This window comes from Vollenhovia emeryi, unplaced genomic scaffold (genome assembly GCF_000949405.1).
Source record: "Vollenhovia emeryi isolate VEMERY1.0 unplaced genomic scaffold, V.emery_V1.0 DF939140.1, whole genome shotgun sequence".
NCBI classification, from domain to species: Eukaryota; Metazoa; Arthropoda; class Insecta; order Hymenoptera; family Formicidae; genus Vollenhovia; species Vollenhovia emeryi.
In genome coordinates this window covers 442,315-468,265 of record NW_011967226.1, presented here as the reverse complement: position 1 = coordinate 468,265, position 25,951 = coordinate 442,315, and the positions used below count along the sequence as shown (strand labels likewise).

At 37.9% G+C, this 25,951-nt stretch overlaps 1 protein-coding gene across 1 annotated transcript; it reads left to right on the top strand.

Moving 5' to 3' along the window:
* Positions 1 to 257: 257 nt before the first annotated feature.
* LOC105567108 (neuroglobin-like) lies at positions 258 to 25,889 on the top strand. Its single transcript, XM_012021677.1, has 3 exons — positions 258 to 965; positions 21,454 to 21,685; positions 25,731 to 25,889. Exons 1-3 carry the CDS (start codon positions 766 to 768, stop codon positions 25,884 to 25,886), a joined length of 588 nt encoding a protein of 195 aa, XP_011877067.1. The 5' UTR covers positions 258 to 765; the 3' UTR covers positions 25,887 to 25,889.
* The last annotated feature ends 62 nt before the right edge of the window (positions 25,890 to 25,951 follow it).

The window sequence follows — 25,951 nt, the reverse complement described above, 5'->3', positions numbered from 1 at the left end:
CCGCGTGTTCTCAACTATAACAAACGATAAATATATGCCCACGCTACGCATACATCGGATACGTGACAAGGTTTGCGAGAAGAGGTGGAACTTGCACGTAGCTTACCGCGCTTATCTTGGCGCTGTCAACGATGGCGTACGCACGCTCGCGGGTGAGCAGCTTCGAAACGGCCGAGTCACTTTAAAACGCACGTGCTTCCGTCGAGATCGCGTGGCACGTGGGAGGGATACATGGACGCGAATCGCATTGGCAAAGTGTTGGCGCGAGCGGTAAGACGCTCCGATCATCCGCTCTTGGAGGATCGCATCGACGGTTTGGCGAAAACGCGACGGGCTCTATCGCAGATCTCTCGAATTCGACCACGTGCACTGTGTTCAGGGATGTAAGTGAGACGGAGGAGACCCGAGAAATTATTAGGATATAACGCACTATTTGTCCGGAGCGTATTTTTACTGCCGATTCACGACTTGAGAAAAAGCAGGGTTCAGTCTTCGTCGTCGTATCATCGTCGATCCCCAAGCCGACCCGTCAGCGTACATACCTTCGTTCTCACAGTGTAGTGCAATCTCTCGTTCTCGTCGATGCGGCGGGAACTTGGGCGGAAGTGGCAGGGAGTGGAAGCGATACCAAAATCGAACGCGGGGTGCTGCCGCGCGATCTACGAGTTTCGTGGCGCGAGGTGGTGATCATCCCCCGTTGTGGATTGCCTCGGGTTAGTGTCTTCCGCGACTTGGGGGGTCGCGTCTGGGACTCGCCGCCGCAACATGGGCTGCGAACTTAGCAAACTGGCCACCACGAAATCGCGCAATCAAGCCGGAAACGATGGCTCGTCGCCGCCGCCGCCGCCGCCGGCCGCCACGGATCCTCGACTTCCGCTCACGGCTAGGCAAAAATTCACGGTTATCGCCAGCTGGAAAGCGGTCTCTAGGGCACTGGAGCCCACGGGTATATACATGTTCATAAGGTACGTAGCCGTCTTAAACGCCGCAAGGCTTTTACGACTCACACCGGAATGGCTTGCTGCAGAAAAATGTCGTGCGAACGTACGGCGCTGGACGGTCCACGATTATATCTTTGCGCGCGATAAACGAGAACGCGAGATATATATATATATATATATTTCAGTTAAATGTACATACGTATATACGCCAAAACTCTGATGCAATTTTCGTTCGTTACCTTAGTTAGACTTGTACGAAAAAGTACTGCAATCTCGTTCTTTTTGTCCCCATTTTTATATATCCTCGTTTACTATTACATGCAACTTTCTACTTACATCGTGTCGATTGTTGCCAATTAAATATAAAGAGCTCTACTTTATTTTCGAAAAATCTTGGTAATTTTTAACAGTTTTTTCGTAGTGCATAAATAGACGAGAGCAATGTTGCCACTAAAAATATACGATATCTCCGTTTTGCGCGTGGAAACTTGAAAAATATTTATGAAATATACGAAAACGAACGCGATATTGCAAGTTCTGCGTTAAATATTTAAGTTAAATATTTAATTCTACACATAAATAATTTATGTGTAGAAAAGGAAAGAGTCCCACATAAAATTTAGAATCAAACTTTGCATTAACATAATGTTGAAAACTGCTTTACCCCAGATACGGTTTCTTAATGTTAAAAATAAGATTTATAATATATTTATTCTTTTTTTATTACACATTGATCACATAGCATGGTCGTTACGTTAACTATAAAACTTCTTATAAGTATGAAATACGATGGGAATGATATTATATTTGAAGACGGTGATTCTCTCTGATTAATAAATCCCTTGAGCCAATTAAGACGACTACGCTGATAAATGATACCCCAATATCATTAAAATTCAATCAACCGACACTTACTGACTGACTGATTAATGTTTCGCGGAAATCGTACAGATTAAATGTGACAACGTATAAAACATTGACTTATACTTACATCATTTACATCCAAAATTAATAGAGAAAATTACATTTACGCCTTAATGCTAAAAGAAAAAGAATACGAAAGAACAAACCTGAGAAGAGAAACCGTTGTCCTGCCTTTTAGCAAGAATATTTATTTATTTGCTTTTATCTGCAGTATACATGTGTTGTCGTTAAAATCAACAGAGTTGCTCGCTTTTTACGTAATCTTATAAACGAGATATTTAAGTAAAGCAGTGGCGAAGATTACATGCAGTATACGTGAACGTAACTTCGTAGAAACATATTTCATACATGTCAAGCAAATTTACTTTGTCTCATAAAGAAGGGCAACGTAGTCGACGTAGGACAACTAATCCAAGATTAATTTATTATTCGTATAAATACAACGTAAAATTCTTGTAAAAACTGTTCAGTTAATTACTCAATGCAATTAAATTCATTTTTACTATTTGAACAGTTTTATCTGTAGATTCGTGGTTGTTTCATAATTTTCGATAATAAATATTTTGTAAATGAGCAAAACTTATTGTCAGTTTAACTTAGTAAACTTAGAATGGGATACAAAAAATTATCATACGCCTCGGTGGTCGAATTGATGAGACGCCCGCCTAGAGTGTAGGGGGGTCCAGGTACACACCCTGGCTGAGGTAATATTTTTCGCAATAAAGTTTCTGCATTATTAAAAAGATGCCAGGTACGGTCAAGAAAATACCGACGTTATTAATTACCGCTGGCGACATTGAAGAATTCTGATTAGGGGATGTAAAAAGTATCTTATTTTTTTCTAGGTAAAAAGAATATAGTAAGATAAGAATCGTCGTGTAAAACAGTGCTCCCCTTCTTTCTCCTGTTCGGATTTTGAGAGTAATTCTCTTACAGATTCCAACAATTGCTATGTACAATCGATATTCGTGCGGTAAAAGCCGTGGCACTAGTATCGTTATTGTGGTTGGAGTTTCCGCGCGACGATAAGCGATGTCTCCATTACAGGGCATAATATTCTTGCGATTTCGCCGATGATCAGTTTTGCCTCCCAAGGGTGTCTTTAGGGTCTAAGGGGGATACTCTGAAATTCAAGCGGTATTCCGCGGAATTTCGTAAGAAAATGGCGGCACACACATTTTCCGGGGTTGGGGCGTAGCAATATTTCGCCCGTGTCACGCGCCATTACGTGATTAGCTGAGTGTTTAGGCTCTTCAAGGCCGTCATCAACGTCAGACGCAACCCTGAGAGGGTAGTTGTACCCGTCGATCCTTACACCCCTTTCACGCCCGTTTTCACTGACGTTCCTTTGCACAGAGGAAGCCTATCGATGGATCGTAAACCGGGTGCCGTCCGTGTCATCGCTCGTGCATCGAACTGAGGGATAATCTTCCTTCTGGAGACTGTATTTTGATCGTACAAAGCTGTGACGCGCGGGTTGAACGCGAATGCACAACTCTGCGGACCGTATAATTGAGGTCGTTTAACCCTTAATATGATTTTTATTGCTTTGCTCACCACACTTACCGTGACAATAATAAAAGAAACTGGACTTGCGTTTACAGTTTTTTTAGAATGAGATTTGGAACATCTTAGAGCTCCTTATTATAAAAGAGAAGAGAAAATATGCAACGTATAAACAAAATCATTTATTTTTTCGATAATAAAAGAAAAATAATTTATTTTTGTTTCTAACGAGGCAAACATTCGTTAACTGTAATTAGCACAATTATTTCTCTAAATTTCTCTAGATAAAAATGAATTTTTTTACCATTTAAAAACCGTGCAATTGTAAAAACATTTAAGCTTTAAAATTACTTAATTGGAATACTGTTTCTTATTCGTGATGAACGAGGCCTACCCTATTTTTATTAGATTGACATAATAGAGAAAAAACACAGCATATTATATTTTAGAAGAAAATGAGCTCGTCATTTCTCCGGCGAATAAGAGAGCTAAATTAGTTACATAAATGTTGCAAATGACCCAGAATTAAGAAGCTTCCATAAATAACTGACCCACTACAATATAGATAAATTCTTCTTCTCTGAAGTGCCTCGAAACGAGACCATTTCGATGGGAAGCAAATTTAGTTGCGCTGCGAAAATCTTGGCGAAGGACGCTCAATTCGGGCCCGCGGGAATTCATCGACATAATTAGTCCGCGAAATTACTGACGTAAGAAATCGCGACGCCCGTGCCTGTAAATTTCCGTCAGAATTTGGAACGAGCCTGAAAAGTAGTCGACGAGTCAGCGTCATGAGACGAGGGTCATCTGAAATATCGCAGAGGTGTCTTCGTGGAAGTGTCATTACGCCGCGGCGAAAAAGTGCGGAGGAAGCGACTTTTTTTTTCACTCGATCGCGAGTCGAGCAAGCTACAGTAACATCCACCACAATTTGGCGCGATATTCCGAAACCTGCCGCTTCGTTCCATTTGCTCTCGGTATACGAATGATTGCGTACCCCGGCTGATTTTCGGAGGAAATGGTGGGAATTGCCGATCGCGACGCCACGGAATTGCCGGTGAACGCTTTTTAACCCGCATTTTGAGAAATTCGCCCCGTTTGCGCCGAGCAGCGAGGTTCAATAAAATCGGACATCCGGCATCCCCTCGAGCGAACGGTATTCCCAGAATCTCCAAAATTTTCGAGCAATTTCAATTTGTGCAATTTGTAATCCTTCAGTGGCAGTATTTTTAGGAATTTCGCGTAAGCGAAATAAAAATATCCATCGAAGAATTAAATATTTCACGTAACACCAGTAAACGCTCGTTCTGTCTCTCCGACAGACTCGACTAACTTTAAACAAATCTAATCGCCTCCAGTAATTTCAATACTACAAACACATTATTGAATTTTAAGTGCACATTATAAGAACAAGCATTCGCATATAAATCTCTTCCTCGCCGTCCCATTAAACTCTAACAGCTTCAAAGTTACAAAAAAAAAAGAACATTCTGTGTTCCTCGTTATACAATACGCCGATACTGCAGTAGTGTCGACAAAGCGAATTCTCAGGAGTCCCCGATAAGCGCTATTCTATAATGGGCTATAATCGGGATTCCAGAAGGTCTCTCTCGCTTTTAATTGAGGCGTACGGCCAGGGGCAGCTGAAAGCGACGTTTACCTTCAACGGGCACAATCAGGCATCGATCGAATCGTAATACGTCGTAAACGAGATTACGTCCTGGCTCGAGGATGCCGTGCGTGGACCCTTGTCGGATTAAAGTTCTTCAAATCAAAGGTCCGGCCTCGTCGACGACCGCGCGAACCCGATCGTGCCCGATTCCCATCAACGATATTGGATTGACAGCGAGTAAGTTGAACAATCGGTGAGCATAGCTGTCCCGCTTCTATTCCCCTCTCGTTCTCTTTTTTTTCATCAGGCGAATTGACACTTGACCCCCTCGTGACTTTTTCCCTCCGTCACGTGTATTCGTTCGGTCTTTATCAAAGAGACAGATGTTGTAGGGAATAGAAGGGCCTGTAATTTAGAGCTGCGACATTAACTGTAAGTTGATTAAAACTATTATTCTGTTTGACCGCTACATTGTCTGGTAATTAGAAGAGCGGCGTGTGTCTTTATTTTTATTGACTTATTACATTACCTCGGGTGGTCGCGTTTTCAACATCTCTTTCGTAGAAAATATATCTGAGAAGATTGCCGATAAAGAGACAGGAAAAGTATAACTAAAGACTGCGAAGTAGCAGGGCACATGCGTTGTGCGTTGAAAGCGTTGGGCTATTACAGTTAAAATAGACGCGAAAACACGTTGAACATACGAGCGTTTCAGCGCGATAATTATTATTATAATATAACTTGTAAGCTAGAATTCACGCTTGACCGATTCGTTTTGTTAAACTGACGCACACACCTACTTACAGAATGTCGATAACGCGACATGTACTTTGTTCGACGACTTTTGTTATCCGACGAGCTCTGGAAAATCGCGATACAAAGGGAGATCTGCTATACAATGGCGGATGTTTGTGACAGCAGTATGATCTAGGATAGTATCAGTTAATAGCGAGGAATCAGGGAGAATCAGAGGGGAAAGAGGGCAAAAACGAACTTTATACGTTCCACTTAATGAAACGTTCGATTTTTTTATCTGTTTTAAAAAGACGGAAACCAGAAGGTAGATAGCTCGGCAGCCGACAACATGCAGCCAAAATAAATCCCTATCGCACTTGCGCTTATTAAACAAACCTAAGCTCGTACGCAAACACAATCTCTATTATGTTGCTGCATTTAAGCCTCGCGACTGCACTAATGAATCCCTGGACAAACATCAGCGATAAAGATAAATTTACCCGTGTTCTCTGTTCGTCGTCACTATTCATCTCGGTAAATTGCCAGTACATGACATTTTACAATTATATATAACAGTATAATTGCATTTTTTTTAATAGAATGCGCGTTACACATTTCTTTGTATACTTTAACGTGATTTGTATAATATAATATAAAAATGCGATAAGGATTAAACAAATGTCAAAAGGTACAAAATATTTTCCAAGCGATCAACATTAGCTTTGATTTTTCCATTTAATGACATTAATGAAATACCTCTGATTAATTTAATTAACAGCTCAATAGTTTTAAACCAATTCGAATTTATCAAGCGATATCTCGAGCTTTTCCCAAATTGAACAAAAAATTAATTCAACTTTATTCGTGTTTTATCTACCGTTATTCACACACTTCTGTCGTGCTGGAAATTCTACTGAACTGTTTTCTAAAACTGTTTCCTCTAATCGTAGAATCGACGAGGAAGCATACGCAGGAAACTCACGAACGTGATTAAATATTTAGAGACGCTATACGGCAATTTCCTATATCTATTCTATACAAATGCGCAGATGTGTAAAACGCGTTTCTCGTCTCGCTTTATTGAGATAGGAAATTGCCCGTTTAATCGTAGAGCGCTTTTTTTGCGAAAAATGTTCTAAATATCAAGAATATTATATAGGTATAAACGCTGGCGCTGAATTATTAAATGTGACTTTACGAACATATTTTTAAACATTAATCGCAGATACATTTACGGACTACGCCATGCATACTCGACTTCTCTACATACCGCGGTTTTTTTTTTATTAGTATTCGTTACAATTTTTAAAAGCAGTGTTTATAATCCTCGGAGATATGACATAGTGGATGAGTTTCAAAAGAAATAAGTATAAATCTCTCAAATGAGGTTTAATTAGATATTGAGTAGTGATATTAAATGAAATTATATAATTTTGTACTATATTGTTTTTTAGGCCCGGTTTTTAATTTTCTGGTTAATTGTTAACCAGAGGTTAGTCGATTCTCTGTCCCTTCTTAGATAATAACATGGAAAATGATGGAGAATCGACTAACTTCTAGTTAACAGTCAACCAGAAAACGAAAAACCGGTCCTTCATAAATTATTTTCACTATTTTCTGTTACTCTCTCAATTTTTATTTCAAATAGATATTTGTTTTTGTTACGCATTTTGCTCACGCACAGACACACATTTTTTTATATTTTTTAGAGTGCAATTTGTCTACTGCATATTAAATTTATTTTATCGCTACTATTTCAAAACTTCTCTGAGAATAACTGAACAATCAGGTTTAGCTATTTCTCCAAATTATTATAACGAAACAAGTAAATAATTCACGATTAAAGCAAAATGAAATTGTTATAGTCAAGTATGTATACGCCGGGGTGCTCCAGTTTCCAATTGAAACGATAAATGATCCGTTAAAAGTCAGAACGATATATCGGAACGATACAACGAGTTCCATATTACGTCCATATTTCAGTGAATTACGGATAAACAACCGGCCATTGGTATTTTCTACCTTTACTCGTCGTTTGATAGAGCTCATTTTTCTATCCTCCTTTCTCTGTCTCGCTATTTTTGTTATCCTTCGGGAAACAAGGGATTTCCTGGTATCGGCGCACTCCTGAGTACCCATACGTAACTTTGATACGCAATACCTACATACAAGGGACGAATCTTACGAAGAGTCTCTGTGAAATTTATTCCATCAAATTCTAAATAGAGTAACCTTGTTCTGTTTACGAAGCCCGTATCATTATCTTGTTTTGTTTTTTATTATTGCGTATTCTATTATCTACGTGCATATCGAAACATCGTCATAAACATGAATACTTACAGCAGAATAGACTAAAACGTTAATATCAAGAGTAATAATCTACTTATAAACGTTGATGGGACTCTATTTCTTATCGGAAGCTGAAAGAAATCGTGCTAATCGCGGCATGACGTCGTCGCGACGTTCTCTCTCGTCGTGCGCGATTAATGTCCTTTTCTTTATCGACTAATAACTCAGTTTCGTCCTCGCATTTCTGACGTGGAAAACAGGAAGTCTCTGAATCCATTCTCGGAAGAACGTTTCGTCTGACAGATTCTGCGCCAATCGCGCGTGCTAAAACATCGGGACACTTTTATTATTATTGACCAATGAGAAGGGAGAGACTGTCACACAAAGGGAGACCGAGTGCGTCTGACAGGCGATGAGTGAGGAACAATGGAACGGGATCAATGTTCCGGTTGCTTAAAATAGGAATAATGCGAAAAACGTATGAGGCCGCGTAGAACGGCGCGACATCCCCGGTAAGATGGAAAAACAATTGGAACTTCGCAAATAATTATAAGAACGCGGTCCCCGTGCAATTACGTAAGCGTCTTTGTTTGTTAATTTTTGCAAAAGCACCGAAGCTACATAAGATTTCTTAACTAAACCGCATTAAAATGTATTGAGAGACATAGCTAAGCCGCGAGACATGATGGAAGATAAACCGCATCCAGACAGTTTGTTGCTCTACTCTTCTTATGCAAGGAATGATAAAACGACAACAGAAATGGCGCGATGAATTTCATGTTGGTCTGATACCTCAATTCAATCAACTCACGGTGTATACCGCAAGCACACTATTTCTTTCGCGTTCGTCGGTAGTATCTTCCGTGCTTCGTCTATTTGCTCGTGCGCAAATGACGGGATTCGCGATATTGGAGCACGCTGAGCACACGCGACGAGAGGCGACGTACACGAGCTCCCGTAGAGATGATATTTTAACGTGAAAACGATGACAGTGGTTTCCTCTTTTCAGACGGAAGATAAACCAATTCGTCGAAAGAAAGAGAGTTATTATCTTGGAATATTTGAATCAATCCCTTCCTTCGGTTCAATTCTGTGATTAAATCTACCACCGTAACGCTGACTAAATCGGACAAGCGTAATTCTCTCTTCGAATTGCTTGTTTCCTCTATCAATCTCATTTCATTCTTTCTGATTTTCAGTTCTTTTCATGAAAATCCTTTCACTTTACTCCACGTAATCTCATTCTGTGTTGTAAGTCAAATTGTCTTCATTTGATCAGAACATTTCTTGACTGTCTCCTTAATTCCGGTTTTTTTTACGTTCATCCGCGAATTATACTCGATCCTCTTTTATTTTGACGGAATTACAACAATCGAGATACAAAAGTTATACGTGAAAAAATATTTTTGCGAAACAGGTTCTCTTACATAAACAAAATGTGAAGCAATTTACGTGCATATTTGATACACGATTAAAACGTGCGAATATATTTTATTCATCTAACAATAAGTACACTATATTCTTTTTATACATTTCTCGATAGAAGGACTTGAGATTAACAATATCGTGTACTTGGAAGCTAAGTCTATGTATTTTCGTTCCGTGAATTATTTGACGAAACGTATTAATAAAAACAAATAATCCATAAAATTTCAACAAAAATTCGCGAAAGTAAATATTTTATGTCCACTCCGTCGAGTTAAAAAAAAACGAACGAACATTGATCAAGTTTCGTTGTTTGAAGTAATTTAACATGACGTCCCTATTTTGCGAAATTTTAACGATTTTGCCAACAATTTCAGTAATCTTTTGCAGTTTTGCACATACCATTGAACCAATCTGGAAACTTGATTCAACAGAATAAATTTCACAGAAATGTCCCACTGTTTGGAATTTAGTTTAATACAGATAGAATTCCAGAGTTATCTATTTGGAATTTGAAAACAAAAGACAATAAAATATTTACACGATATTTATTTATTTGCGCTGCATGGAAATTCTAACGAGTAAAAGTTGTCGTGACAAATTTTTACTCTGCGCGTTTCTCTTCCACTCCTCGCATATTTAAGAAATAATTAGTAAACTACGCAGGCTCGTCGAAGCTCTGTTCTAAAAGCACGCGCGAGCTCTTTCTGCCATTTGTGCCGTCTGGCCGGCGCGCAATACATTTCCTGATATTGGCGTTTTTACAATATACGAAGCACGAACGCGAAGCTGAGTTAGCCAATGGTTACACCGAAATGGTTCAACGTGAAAATTGTGTCAGATTTTCCTTCATTTGAAAAGATGAACTAGCAGTGACGTATCGGAAATTTCCTTAGTCCATACAGGTAGAATAAAATCCAAAAAGAGTTGCGCTTATTAATTAGCGAACGAAAATAAGCAATTCAATACTGTTGCAGCACAATTCTGTCATGCGTAAATTATTACACTGGTATTTGGACAGAATTGTGCCGTGAGATTATTGAATCTTTATAAAATACGTGAGTAATAGTTGAAAAAAATGTTTTAATATCTTTCACCACTTGTTTCCACTCAAAGAGAGAATTTTAGATTAATTTCAGCTCGAGGATAAATTATATCTCGAGCTTATCCCAGTAAATAATATCAAATTAAGTTCATGTTGAAAGTATAATTCGAATTAAAATTATATCCAGACAAATAAAGTTCTCGCCATTGAGATGTAAGCCTTTAATTCCAGGACAGCGCGAACGATTTAAATTTAATTTCGCTGAAATCAGCTGCACGCTCGCTTTTACATAATCAATATACGTTCCAATCTGTTTAATATCCCGGTTTAATATTGCTGAGACCGGCAAGTATAATCGTGCCGGATATAATGTTGCGTTATCAACACGCAATTGCAATAAATAACGTCATATTTATGACAATTCAATATTCGCCATATATGAGGAATGTAATTTCTACTTCAAAATTTTTCAGATTACTCCCAACGTGATATACCGATATAATTAATAACACTGGTATCCTGTTTTGATTCAGAACGACGAAAATATCACGGAAACATTAACTGGCATGAGATAACATCGTCCACATTTATTGTAACTTTATTAAATCCTAATTTCACAGAATGCTTATTTATTTGCTCTACAACATGTCAAATAAGAATTTAAAGTAATAAATTTATCGATGATACCGTTAAACTCGTAAAAGATCGACATATTAAGTTTTTCATCTCAGAATTTTGCAAAAGATAGATTTTAATTAAACAATTTTCGCAAGTAAGATTCATGCACACGAATAACATTCTTTTCACTTGTTTAATTTTATTTAACAATTAATTTATGTCGACTGTCGTTTTCTCAATAACCAAAGATCCATTCTGCAATTTTGCAATCTGTAATCAAAGATAGTCTGATGACTCTGCAATAGCTTTCGTATTAATCTGTGCTGCAGTATGTCGATACGTGTCTAAAAATCATGTAATATTCAAAGGGAATTTTGCTGATTATCAGCGCTGATCATCTACAATCTCGGTGCGTTTCTCCCCGTGGCAAACTTTATCTATCAAGTATAATTATGGGAATAACGATCGAATTAATATCACTTAGCTTTTTGTCTCACAAAAACAAGGTTGTAAAGAAATACGTTAAAAAAATGAGAAATTATGCTAAAATATAACATGCATTTTATGTTCAAAATTATATAAATATTAAAATGTAAATTTCTAACACTATTAATAATGATATTAAATAATAATTAATACGCTGTACTTGCGTAAAATTCACAGTTGCTATATAGGACATTAATTTGATTTTCTCGCGAGTGTTCTAATACGCTCGCATAAATATTTGCGAAATAGAATAAAGAAATGAAGTTTCACTTCACATTTCAATCGTACCAACGTATACAAAGATTTCAGAGGCGAGCGATAAGAAATAAGATATTAAGGCGGCTGCTCCTCGTATTTCGTAATTTATGGAGACATAACGTACGTAGAACGAACGAACTTCCAATCTTGAATTGTCCGTATAGATTGTGCGCACGGTTCAATAAAGCCGAGATGTGACAGTGATTGCTCTCGGATAAGATTAATCCGGGAATTCCATTCTACCCCAATGTTGGCGAATCTGCCACGCTGCTATATGCATTCCACGCGAACGTGCGCGTTCCTCGCGCGTAATTTGCATCCAAGATATAGATGCGCGGAATGGAGGCCGCGTATCTCGGTAAGAAGACAATAGTAATGAAGAGACTCGTATATTGACATCTCTCTCATCATAAATATCTCTCGCTTGAGCCAGCGACACGCGATACTTATTTTTCCTACTAGATCGCTTACGAGAGCCAATCAGGATTTAGCCTCCAGTCATCCGATCTAAAGCTCTGCCGCGTCCTTATTGATTCTCGCAAGCAATCCAGCAGGAAAAATAGTATCGCGTGCCGTTGGCTTTACTCTTTAAAAGTTATTGTAGTCAGATTTTGGCCCGACCAAATTTTCTACACCGGTCTCGTAGTCTCTCTTCTTTCTCGGCGTGCTGTTGGATACTTGTTGCTTGCGCAAAAGTAATTTATCGAAATTACGTTTCGCGTCTGTATCTTAAAAGTTCGAATGGGGACGTGTTCGAGTAATTTGCTCTAGTATTTAAAAAAAACTATTAAAATAAATAGAGAAATTTTTGTCTTCTGTAATACTCGTCTTTTTTTTCTGTTCTTTAAGAAGCGAAGTGCTGGTATCTTCTTTCTGAAAAGCTTCTTTCTTTACTAACTCAAGAGGAGACATCCTATATGAAACATTAACATTTTGTTGTATTGTGCTTTCACACAGCTTTATATAAAATGGCTACAAATTACTTTTTCTCAAGCCAAACGTGTATACGTCGCGTTTCCTACACATTTATGCGTATACACGTATACATATATACGCGCCCATCGATTCCCGTCGGGCAGCCAGCTTTAAGGTAACTTAATTAAGCTCGGTCTAGCTATACATGACATCCTCAACAGCTACGAGAGAGGGGGGGGGATGGGGGGAGATGAGAGAGAAAGCGGAACCAGAGTAGAGGCCTTTGGTCCAGCAGCAGCCTCGGAAATCAATAAACGACTACAAGCGTGTGATATCGACGCGACGCATTGATCGCTTTTTTTTAAGTGGCAAATTTTTACTTGAAATGCATTCATCGATATATCGTCTCGTCTCGCTCGTACACGGCCGTCATTTCCCGATGAATAAAATACTTAAATGGAGCGACATATAACTGACTGTGCGCGTTCAGTACAAATATAACGCTTCTGCATTAGCGCCCAGTTGTCCATAGCAATTTCCATTTACGCGAATACATTTTGCTATTGAACATTATCCGGTCTTCGAAAAGGCGTATAATGTCGAATCGAATTTGCTTCTTCGTCTCGTCCCTCTTCCGAGATGTTAACGTTACGCTTGCTTGTATGAAAAAACTGTCGTCGCAGATATCGTGTGTCTTGGCAGTTCTCGAATGTTGGGAGAATTAGGGGAAGTAATGAGAAAGGTCGTCTAATTTTATGTGCCCTCGAGAAAATTGTAATACGCTTGTCTTGAGTTTATAAGCCGACGTATAAACAGAAATAAGTGACGACATTTCATAAGCGGCAAATAATATATGAATTACTCGCTTCATGATTGCTCAATCGTGATTAGATGCTAGAAAAAATGTGATAAAGTACAGCTCTATTTCCTCTTCTTTGGAATTAGATGGATTAAATTGATTCGAGATAAATTGAGCGACACTAAGGAAACGCTGGGTAGATCGATTATAGGCAGACTTTCCTTTTGTGAAAACATCAGAAATGATCGATTAATTGTTAATATTTGCATTATACTTGGAACAAATGTAATATAGGATATGACATACGTTCAGACAATATTATGACATTCGACATCATATGTCCCTAATACAAGTAAAGTAATTTAATGACGCGTGTAATTTATTGCACAAAATATTTTCCGTGTATTACCGAGACGTGAACAAAACTATTTCGAACCTTTGATTTCATCGCAGGATTATATCTTCGACACGTAGTGTATCAAATATGTGAAAAATAGTGCATCAAAATGTAACGATTTTACTAAAAAAGATATAGTACAATATAAATAAAAAATTGCAAGCTATAAAGAGTATGAAGATAAAATCGGCTTAGTTCGCGCAACATTTTTTATCGGGACCACGATAAAATCTGCGATTTTTCAGAGAAGCCAAACACCATGTAATTCCAAATAAATGGAGGGATTACATAATTCTTACAGTATCCTGCAAAATTTCTGCCTTACGTCTTCTCGTAATAAAGCTTATCGTTAGAGGGAAATATCAACTTTTGTAAAAGAACATCTCGGCAGTTTTTAATTTCGTGCTAATTATAATTACCGTAGAAATGTACATAAGAAGGTGTTCATTAAACATTCAAGCCTATTTAACAGTAGTGTTTAACTTTCGCGGCGCTCGTTAAAAAATGAAGTTGATATACAAGTTCTTAAGAATGCATTATTTTCTGTGAAATTTCCATAGACTAAATAAAGCGCCAAGTGTTTAGGTGAAATTTCCTTGTGTTCGCTCTATAAATTAACATCTATAAATAGTGATTGTACAATGACACGCGAAAAAAATAATTACACATTTTTCTTAACGAAAGATCATAAAAATTTTTATGGATGTTAAAAATATCAATTGATTAAAATATTTCTATGTGAAACAGAAAACAATTGTGTGATACAAGGTATTAAAAATACCTCACTTAGCCACTGAAGAGTTAATAAAGCAACTACACGCGCTGAATGTATTCAAAAGTAACTTTGATGCTGATGTAAAAATAAACGGCTTTCGCGAGTAAAGGCAGCTTTATGTTTTAGTTTTATGTATACATATAACATGCATAAAAAGTCATATCACAGAAAAATGTCGTTGCTTTCTGTAGTTAAGTGTCACGCAACAAGATAATAATAATATAATGCGCGAGCGGACCGCTCTTAAATATTTATACACGGGCCATGATCATCACGCTACCATTACTTTCGCCTGAATGCATAACGCGAGTTAATTTAAACATAGAAATGTAACCAAAGCATATTTGACATAATTCTCCACGTTGAGTTTCCTCTTTGATATCCATGGCTCCTTATTTAAATATTGCTTATTGAAGCATTTAATAATCCGTTATCTTTCATGCCTAGTTACAACAAAAGTCTTGATACGCGATCAACTCTTTGATATGAAGAGTTAAATAATATTTCCATGAATACGAAATGAAAACAATTCTTAGTAAATTTACCTTATCTAGTCTTAACAATATTTATCAAAAATAAAAATATAAAGACATCTCGGTGTACTGAAATAATTTGCTGTATTATGTAGAAAAGTTCTTCCGGTCTAGGGAATTAAGAGCGAAATCTTTCCCTTTAACAAGATCTTTTGGCCCGATTTACGTGCTACAATCTGAATATTATTATGAGGCTGGTAAATATGTTAACACATAAATGATGGGATTTGAATTATGCATGTCGACGGAATGCGTATTCGGTTCATCCCCGCTGTGGCGGAGCGGAGGATCCTTTGGAAAAAGAGAAGGTTAGGCACGTTTCACCGATTCTTTTGGGGTTGGTCGTCAGAGAAACTGGAACACGTAGCACTCTTAAAGAGAATGGATCATATCCGCCGAGCTGGCAGCGGCCAAGTGGCGGGATGGCGCATATTAATAGCGTTGCGATGAGTGAAACTGCTGGAGGAAAAAATGATTTCTTTATGATTCATTATAACCCAATATAAAATTCACTCTTTTTTTTTCAACCGGTTTTACCAAATAATTAAACTTGCGATACACAGTTTTCTCTCTCCCTCTCTTTTCACTTTTCCATAGATAATTACGTTTGCGCACAAACACTGTACAACATTAAGGGGAAAAATATGCAAAAAGAATACATGTGAATTTTTTATTAAAAAAGTGTACAAGCTAAAACAGGAATTGTGTTGCGCAGTGAGTTTACAATGAATTTACTGTTGACAGTCGCTAAAAGAAAGAATGTTGCTTTTTCCATATTATGAAGCTCTATGCTTGGTGTAAATACGTAAACCAAAAAATATATATAAAAGAGCCTAAAGAAGAGCATATTACTCAAATTTTTAATTTGTTTATCAAAGACTTTTATGACGGACTGCACGAAAGGACACGTCTTTCTTGGGTTAAGGGGTCTTGCTAGTGTGACACTAAAGTAGGGTGATTTTTGCGAATTTTTATGAACAAAACGACCAAACCAATTGGTTTACATCTTTTCCTATATGTTGTACTATATTTCAAGAGTGCTTAAAATATTTTAATTTATATTTGCATTTGTTATTAGGTCCGTGGCAGAGCCACCCTGCCGGAACGCTTCGAGAAAAGACGGTGACCATGACTGTAGCCCCGTTATAGTCGTCTGAAACAAACAAATCAAAGGAATTCTTAATCTACAAGAGTGTGGCTATCGTCTGAACTAAAATCTTGAAAAAAATGTTGAAAATTAAAAAATTATAGCTATTATAATTTTACTCTTATGTTTTTAGCAAAAACACAACGTCGGTTTTTGAGTGTAAAATTTTTATTTTTAAACGCATAAAAAAGTTTTAGTTCGAACGATAGCCACACTCTTGCAGATTAAGAATTCCTTTGATTTTTTGTTTCAGACGACTATAACGGCGGTAATTCATGGTCACCGTCTCTTTTCGAGGCGCTCCGGCAGGATAGGCTGCCGCGGTCCTAATAACAAATATAAATATAAATTAAAATATTTTAAGCATTCCTGAAATATAGTACAACATATAGGAAAAGTTGTGAACCAATTGGTTTGGTCGGTTTCCTTATAAAAATTCGCGAAAATCACCCCACTTTAGGCTCTGTCACACTAGCAAGACCCCTTAAATCAGTATTTGGATAATAGTGCCTTAAAGATTTTATAGCTTAATTTTTATCACATGTCAAGAAATATATAATAATTGAATAAAAGTTACAGTACATAATTGTGTAAATAATGCATTGCAAGAAAGAGATAAAAGAAGGAAGTTACAGATACAGTTAATTATTTATTGACAACATAATCGAAATATTAAATTCACCAATCATTTATGAAATGTTTTACCCAATTATTCATGTTATTACCAATGATGAAACAATATCAATAAGTGTATAATTAAACGATTTTATAAATGTGCATGAGCCTCAAAATATAAGTTCATTACTTTTGTCGGATCAGCGAATTTAATAAATAATTATTTATCTTATAACAAAATACACATTTTAATAATCGAAATTGCTAATATATTTGTATTCGTTTGATGCATCTGATATTTGATCGTCGTTACGAATTTCAGTATCCACAAAGCAACGTCTCTCTAAATAAAGAATATTTTTCTTCATAATCCAAAGTAGTAGCAGCAATAAATAATAAATATTTATTATTTAACGATATCATTTGGAATAATTGGAATCGGTAATCATTCATCCAACATTTTACACTCGATTTTATGTCACTCGATTTGATATATTAGACATATCAGATATGATCACATGCTACACAATTTAATAATAAAATACGAAATATTACGATCGTTGCGATTTAAATAAATCCCATATAAATGTAAACGTCGTCCGCTAATACAAGCGAACATCCTGCGCTTCGTAATCCGCGCTTTTTCTCGAGGCGTTTATGTCGAGTGCGACTTATTGTTCATCATAATGATCTTAAAGCGCGGTTTTCCTTGGCGTAATTAGAAAACGGTTGAACGCGTTGTTGCTCGCGGCTGGATTTCGCCGCGGCTTTACCGTAATGGAAATACAAGGCATTAATTTCATCGCGCTCTGCTCGAACGTGTTAATATCCGGGCTCATTCGGTACGTCCTTTGGAGAGGTTTCCACTTAAGTCAAATTAATTTACTATATTCGACCCACGGCGAGAATCGATCGGAATTACACGTCGGTCGCTTCTTCTATCTTATCTCGCGCGCCCATCTGTGTCTCCGGCAAAATGCAACGCTTTATTATTTGTCATATTTGTCTTAAAAAAAATTTCAATTGGGCAACGTATATTAATCTCACTGCAGGCATCGAAACAGCTGCAACGAGGCATCGGCATCGGCATCAATGTTCGATGCAATGTTGATAATTACTCGTCGCTGTATCGATCATTAGGGTTGCTTTTTTTATCAGATTATGGGAGCAGCACGGTGGAAAAGCTGACGTCGCGCGCGCGCGCGCGCCGAATCGACAGCAGTATCGCTGTTTCTCGTCGCTTTTAAGCATCTTCCACGGGAGAGAATATGGATTTCCGATACGAAACTTTTCAATCCGTTCCCAGACGATAAGAACCCGCCGAACTTACCGAGCGGATATCGCCGTACCGTTTATTGCCCGTCGGGGAGTCGCATTTAAAAATATTTTACTCGTGCCCGGTCAATACTTGCGCCCGCCGGCCGTCCAGGCCCCTTTCCGTCACGTCGATCCCATTTGCATCGCGGTAACTTACATGCAAATCTGCGTTTACGCGCTCTTTAACCCTCGTCTTCGGCCTGAAATTGCGTCATTTTTACGCATCGTTAAAACGCGAGCAGTCACCGCGTTTTCACCGAAGCTCAAGGATATCGTTTGCAGATTGCGGAATTTTTTTTTATTCAAAAGCAGAGATGGTAACCGAAATCCAATTGAAAATTGATCAAGTTTCGATCGAGGCTTACTAGTTGGACGTTATTGCTTAAATACATGTACAGATGTCCTAACGTGTCAGAAACTGACGGTATGGTGAAACATTAATCATATGCGACTCTCTCGGATTTCTATATTTAATCGTAACTAATCAATCCCCCGAGATTTATGAAGTATGGGCAACGGATAACAAACCGCGATAAGAGACTCGGTTGCATATATTGCGGATGATTCGACTGTCATATGTTATGTGCATATGTCCGTTTGTTTAAGGAGATAGAGATACCAATATTCTTTCGCATATGTGTAAAATTTAAGAACTTGATTAGCTGCGTGATTTGCAGTAATTTATAAGTAAAATTATCAACGTGATATAAGTAAGAAAAATGCCAATTTTAACAGGCAATAGATATTTTAACAATAATTATTGAATATACCAGGAAAAATTAATACCGTAATAACAATTGCGATTGTTGCGATGTAGAAATAAAACGTTTTGTAAATGAAGATTAAATGTCGGACAGTTTTAAACGAAATTTGCGAGAATTTTCTCCGTTGCATATCTATTAATTATTACGTACACGCGGATGGGATGCACTTAAAATCTAAATTAACGTAAATAAAAAATAAAATCGTGTATCTTTCCGCGCCGGTGTTACTTATTTAAATTTGCTCCCGGCGCGCGGGGGCGAAGGTGCATTATTTACTTATATTTGTGAACGATCTCCTTGGAGAGTATATTTCATATATACTTAAATTTACGGAGTTTTTAACATTGTTGCGACCTCGCGCGCGCGCGTTTCTGCTTCTTCGCGGACATTTATCCGTCGAGATAAAATAAAACTCGGCGCCGTAGACGGCAAGGTAACGAGTTTGCATTTTCCGTGGAAAATCACGACGGACAGATACCGCGCGAAATGTCATTTTCCTCCAGGAAAGATAATTCGTACGGACGCGAAAGAGAAATACGCGCGCGGAATAATCTTGACGCGATATCGGACCAATTTGAATATCGACGATCTCGTGATTTTTTTTTCTGATGCGACGATTTTTCCCCCGGAGGTAACGCCAAGCCCCAGGGACGCGCCGATTCATTTTGCATATTCTTTGGGTAAAGAGTAAAAGTGCTGCAGATTGCTCCTTACAATTTATTTGTGCTGTGAAATATATTTAACGATATAAATTTATTACTTAACTCTGCGATTTTTATGCGCATAGGAAAACTTTGCCACGTACAGAGATATGGTATATAAATATAATATAGAGATAATGTAAGCAGATACGCTACTATGGGCGAGAAAATTGTATTATTTTAACATGGTCCGCTGTTTGTAAAGTATAAAGGCGTAAAAACGGGCATAATATTCTGCAGGCTAAAAAGAAAGGGAAGTGTGTAGTGGCGCTTCACATGCGTTAGATTGCGGCATGCACTTATTAACTGTCGGAACCATCAAAGATAAAATAACGCGGTTTATATTTTCTCCCTTGCGCGCGTACATTTTTCCCTAGACAGACAAGCGCGAGATTGGAATGCCTCGTTGTACAAAGAGGTATTTCATGAATGGTTGAGAGCAACCTGCTGCCATCCGCGGAACGAAAATATTTTTGTCGAGCTGCTATAACGAGGCCCACGTGAACTCGTTACTTGAACGAGTACAAAACTCGAAGAGAAAAAGTTAACCAAATTTTTGTGCAGCTCGGAAGAGCTGCACACGAGGAAGAGAAAGAGGAAACTGCGCGCGCGAAGATTGCAACGAAATTTTTTCGATAAATTCCCATTGATTCGCGCGCGCTGTATGCACTCGTTAACGGTTTAATACTTTGGCATATTCTGGCAAGCGCTTGGATTATTTTGAGCTTTTTCAGCACTGAATAAAACCAACGGTTATATCTTTATCTATTTTGCATCAAGTGTCATGTGTCACATAAAAGCGTGGCAAACAAATGTCCCGAGGAAATCGAACGGACGCAAAGGAGTTAAGATTGAAACAAATAGCGCATCTTTTTCTCTTTTGGTAGATATATGCTGACGTTAGATAACGCGGAGCTTAGAATTCAAGGTACGTCACCCGGTTTGTCCCTACGGTCATCTTTTGATCAATGAAAAATAGAAGGTATTGTGAGAAAGTATCGGCGGAATATCAGACGTTTTGAAAGAATCGCAGGATAAATTTTTATACACATTTTATATGTGTGTGTGTGTGTGTAAAACATCTGGAGATTCAACATTTGGAAAGTATCGAGAAAGATTTATCTCTCGGACCATCGGAGAATTAAGTTGGAAATTCACGGTTCTTGTCGAACAGAGGAAGCGGATGCTTTTAATAAAAACACGCTCAATGTTTTTTTAATCACTTAGCTTCACTTCTCTGATTCAACTTGGTAGTTTTTGAATTTCTGATCGAGAGTACCTCGCGCTTCTTCAATTTGTCCAAAAGATTAGCTATTTTCGACGACTGCATATTTCAAGTTACTGCAAATTTCAGTTTACTAAATATTTCATTAAACACACTTGGTGTTTCTGCACCAACAAATGTTTACGATCTTATATACGTAAAAATTAAATTTGTTCTTGTAACTTTTCATTTAACGTAATAAAGCAAATATATTTAAGATATTCACTCCTATTTTTTAAATGAGATAAAATTTTGTTTCTTACATAAAAAGAATAAAATGTATTAAATTTTCGAATTTTTATATGACATTTATTTTTAATACGATCCATTGACACTGTTGACATTTTTGCAATTTCTCTAACGATACTGTACAACGTGTGATTTCAGATTATTCGAAGAGAACGCGGAATTGCTAAATATGTTCACGAAGTTTCGGGATCAGAAGACAAAGGAGCAGCAGTCTGCGAGCATGGAACTGGCCGAGCATGCGAAAACGGTCATGTCCACCCTCGACGAAGGTATCAAGAGCCTGGACGACATGGATGTGTTCCTGACGTACCTTCACGAGGTCGGGGCCTCTCACACGAAGATCCCCGGCTTCAACCGGCAATACTTCTGGGTAAGTCCCTCTCGAAAGGAAACGCAAATCGCCCACACGCACCCTGCATATTCATGTACAGCATAAACACGCGATGGACGTGTCCCAGATATCGAACTATTAACTAGGGAAAATAAGACATTTGTAATATGGTTGGGGAAGAAAATAGGTCAATGTGTGCCTAATTACAAGATTTACTTTAATAGACGAAGTTGCTAGTGAGAAGATGTGTATATTTGGCGAAGTAATTCGGTAAGAGATGAATTAGCTTAGATATAAGAAAGATAATGCTTTTATCTTGTCACGCGTGCACATTAGGGTATACACTTGTAAAACTATTGGTATTGATTGAGCGAGAAAATGGAAGACGACTAATTGTATTTTTACAATAGTCACGTGACTCTTCGGTAATAACGTGGTCAATTTTAGATTAGAGACTCCAAGTACTTTGGAATACTCGTATAAATTTCTAAATAAATTTTTACGTAAACAAGTCGGTTAGACTTGCTTTACACGTTAGAACATTAATAGTTTACCTCAGAATATACTCTGGGAAAGCGCGCGGGAATTCCTCACTCGTCAGAGATACGTCTCCCATCTCTTGGCGAACATTTTCTCTTTGTGCCGCGCTTATCTCTCGCCACATGGAAATCAAAGAGACTAAAGTGGAAACTTTTGGGAGACACTGCAAACTATTTCAGGACCTGTCTCCGAGCAAGAGATTTATGCACAATTAAAGTATAACGACGCTCGCGTTGTAAATATGGAACACACTTTCGTTGCGTTTTCTCATGCATGGACGTTTAACTCTTGCAATGCGTCGTTTAATTTCTTCGCACTCTTTTAGAATGGGATTATTTTACAATCTTTTTACATTTTTTTACTTATCTCACAATACGTTTGAAAACTAGTAATTCATGCCTTTTGTGTCGTTTTTACTGAAATGATTAATATCAGATGTATTGTTTAAAAATATTATAATCTTACCTGACTTACAATTAGTATATATTGAAATTTATAAAACGAAACTGGACAGGACTGGATTATTGTAAGCTCGTACTGCTAATTAAAAGTTCAATTTTATCGTCTACTTCGATTTCTCGTTCAACGTTACATTCTTTTTCATGAAATTTACTCCGTCTTGGTGCGAAGAAGAAAAATTCGTAGTAAAAGAGATTGAATAACAAATGTTGAGACTTCGGCCCCGCTACATCGCTATAACACGTCGGTATTTTGTTCTCTCATGGTCCTTCATAATCCACCGCACAGCTGGTGTCCGCCATTTGTTTGCCACGTTGCGGCCCTGCATGATGTCTAATAAGAAAAAATTCCTTTTTTAATTATCCTCGCGCTTAGCGACTCGGGAACAACTGATAAAATAATTATAAAAATTATCGTAGGGGATAAAAACATAAAAATCTCACTTTACGGTAATCGGACTTTTGCAAAATGCCATATTTTTGCTGTACAGATGTTTCTTATCACGGATAATGTTTCTGATATAAACGCATCGATATACGAGTTTTTGACAACGAAAGTGTCTTTAATAGACGCGTAGACAACGTATTTATACTGTTATTGCGACAAATATTATCACATGCCTCGATGGTCGAATTGGTGAGACGCCCGCGTAGAGTGTAGGGAGGTCCAGGTTGAAGCCCTGGCTGAGGTAATATTTTTCGCAATAAATTTTCTGTATTATTAAAAATGCCAGGCATGGCCAAGAAAACACTGACGTTGAAAATGTCTTTGTAAAATACATGAATACTATTTGGAGAGAGGCAAATTCGGAATAATACATGACTTCGATATGATTTGTGCAAACTACGGAGATGCCTGGAAGAAGGGCAGCAGTTGCTCATAGGACTTGTATCTAAATATTCCATAACTATATTTACGATACTGTTAGTCGAAAATAGTTCGGACGCAGAACACGAAAATCGATGCAATAACTGGCGTCCGAGTCGATTGTAACGCGAACATAAATCGGTACGCTGCGAAACATTAAATAATTAAACAGCACGAAACCACATTTTTGCTATGATTGAAGCGAGGAAAATCAGGGGAAATCCCGACGTTTCGTCGACGATATATAAACGAACATTACACAGTTAATCATTCGACTTGGTTGAATAAATTCTATAACTACCCATGTGCAAACAAATGTCGAATTCATTGAATTAATTAAATTTTAATGGGAGAATGCATGTTCCCAATACGATTGCATTAATATAATTGTACATGTTGAGTCAACTGGCGTTTCGTTGCATTGGGTGTATGCAATTTTCTTAATAGACTTGATATTCGTTTGAATGAAACTCTACATCAATTTTATTCGTCCAATAAATCTTCCTTCTTCATGTATCAGTAAACTCGTACATAACGCACTTGCCAACTCAATTTTCCTTAAGCAGAAGAATAAAACTAACATTTTCATAGTTTTATACTCTTGCCGGGAAGACAATAAACCACACGTAAGAATAAATTCCAGTTATAAATTTAAATAACAATTTATATTGACGGATGCGGTAAAAGGTACAAATGGTAATAAAAAGTAATAATCCACGCGGCACACGTTGAAAAGGAAAAATCGTTAAAAGAACACCCCAACGCACGTACGTAAAAGTAATAACGTTTCTCGACTTTCTCGCATATGCACGTGCGAGTTTTTATTACCTTGGCGACGATCGAAACGGAATTTTCTTTGTGCGCGTGAAAAGGAAGCCATATGCTGGGGATTCTTTCCGTGTCGCTTTATCTTTTCGCCAAAGAAAAGGAATAAAGGAATTATGTAGAAAAAGTCAAGCGAAAAAATGCCTACGAGTGTGGTTAAAAATGGAAATAGAGGGCGTTTTTTAATATTGGAGTGAAATTTCAAGATGAGAAAGCTATATTATATTTTTAGCGTTTGATACAATTCCGTAATTAAATCGTTAATCATAATGACTCGTAATACATGCGTTTTATGCGAGAGACGTTTTCCCTCGGAGTTAATCCCGATCGAGGACAATGTCGTTATTTAGTTCTTCTTAAAATGCAGCCTTCGGCACTTACGTAATTCTCAGCTCCTTTTTATATCTCTTGGATAAGGAATAAAGTCAAGTTATCTGCGCAGTGCGACGAGGGTTGAAGGTTTACATCACGGAATGTCGCATTTATTCGCAGTGTGAAACGCTTGTCCACGGTTTCAATCTCTTGGCACGAAATCAAATCTGGTTCGCCTTTCCCGTCTAAGTCCCGTGGACTTAGTCACTGTATAGGATTGATAATTCCCGTCGGACAATCCTAGGAGCTCCATTGTGAGCCGTGGATATGACGATCGCAACACAATCGTCGATTCAATCGTCAGTCCTCGCATTGTTGACGACCATAGCTGGAAATGGATCGCGGCTTAAATATACTCGCCGTATCGATATTATCTTCCTCCAAGACTCAAGTCGTAGCTTTAATTTCATCAGCGCTTAGAACATAAATTCGAAGCAAACGAACGAGAATTTTGCTAAGTATTCCTCTTCGTCTACAAGTGACGTGTCGAGTCAACTAGCGGGAGAAAAAAAAAGGAGAGTTACGAAAGTACGATATAAAATTTATTTTACACATGAAAAAAATATGTAGAACTACAAAATGAATTTGCAAAGCTAGTTTTCTCAATCCTTTTCGAAAAATGTTACAAACGGCACTTCCACTTTGGCATTACACTAAAAGTAATTGTTGAACGACGATTTTTACTTGAAACACTTTTTAATACAACTAATTGTAAGACTAATAACATACTGACATTATCTCAATTTTAATCGAGTCGCAGCAAATTTTCCAATACAGATCTCCCAAGAGCCGTTGCTCTTTTTTAATCGAATAATTGATACAATTGTTTTAAGTATACACGGGAGGACCTGAGCAGAATGGCTGTCTTGCACTCTTAAGACAATGTTTTGTGTTTTAAATATTTGTCTTAAAGTAACGCACAATAGCTGTCTTGCGTCTCAAGAGTACGAGACAGCCATTCTGCTCAGGCCCTTAGGAAAAGTACAGTGTTCTCACACGCGATCGAACGTTCTGCTTCCAGAAAATCGAGAAGCCGTTTCTGGATGCGGTGGAACGCACGCTGGAAGACCGATATTCGGAGAACGTGGAGAATATCTACAAGCTGACGATCAAGTTCATCATCGAGACGCTGATCGACGGCTTCGACAAGGCACAGAGCGACAAGGCCAAGTCCTAGTCGTCTCGAGGATCCGGCACGCACGCGATCGCCCTCGATCCTGCGAGATGTTGACCGCCCCCCCC

Bases quoted from the DNA above. Each gene is read 5' to 3' on its own strand.
- LOC105567108 (XM_012021677.1), top strand. From the start codon at position 766: ATGGGCTGCGAACTTAGCAAACTGGCCACCACGAAATCGCGCAATCAA. The intron at 966-21,453 runs GTACGTAGCCGT...GTGTGATTTCAG, and splicing joins GGTATATACATGTTCATAAG to ATTATTCGAAGAGAACGCGG. The intron at 21,686-25,730 runs GTAAGTCCCTCT...TTCTGCTTCCAG, and splicing joins TCAACCGGCAATACTTCTGG to AAAATCGAGAAGCCGTTTCT.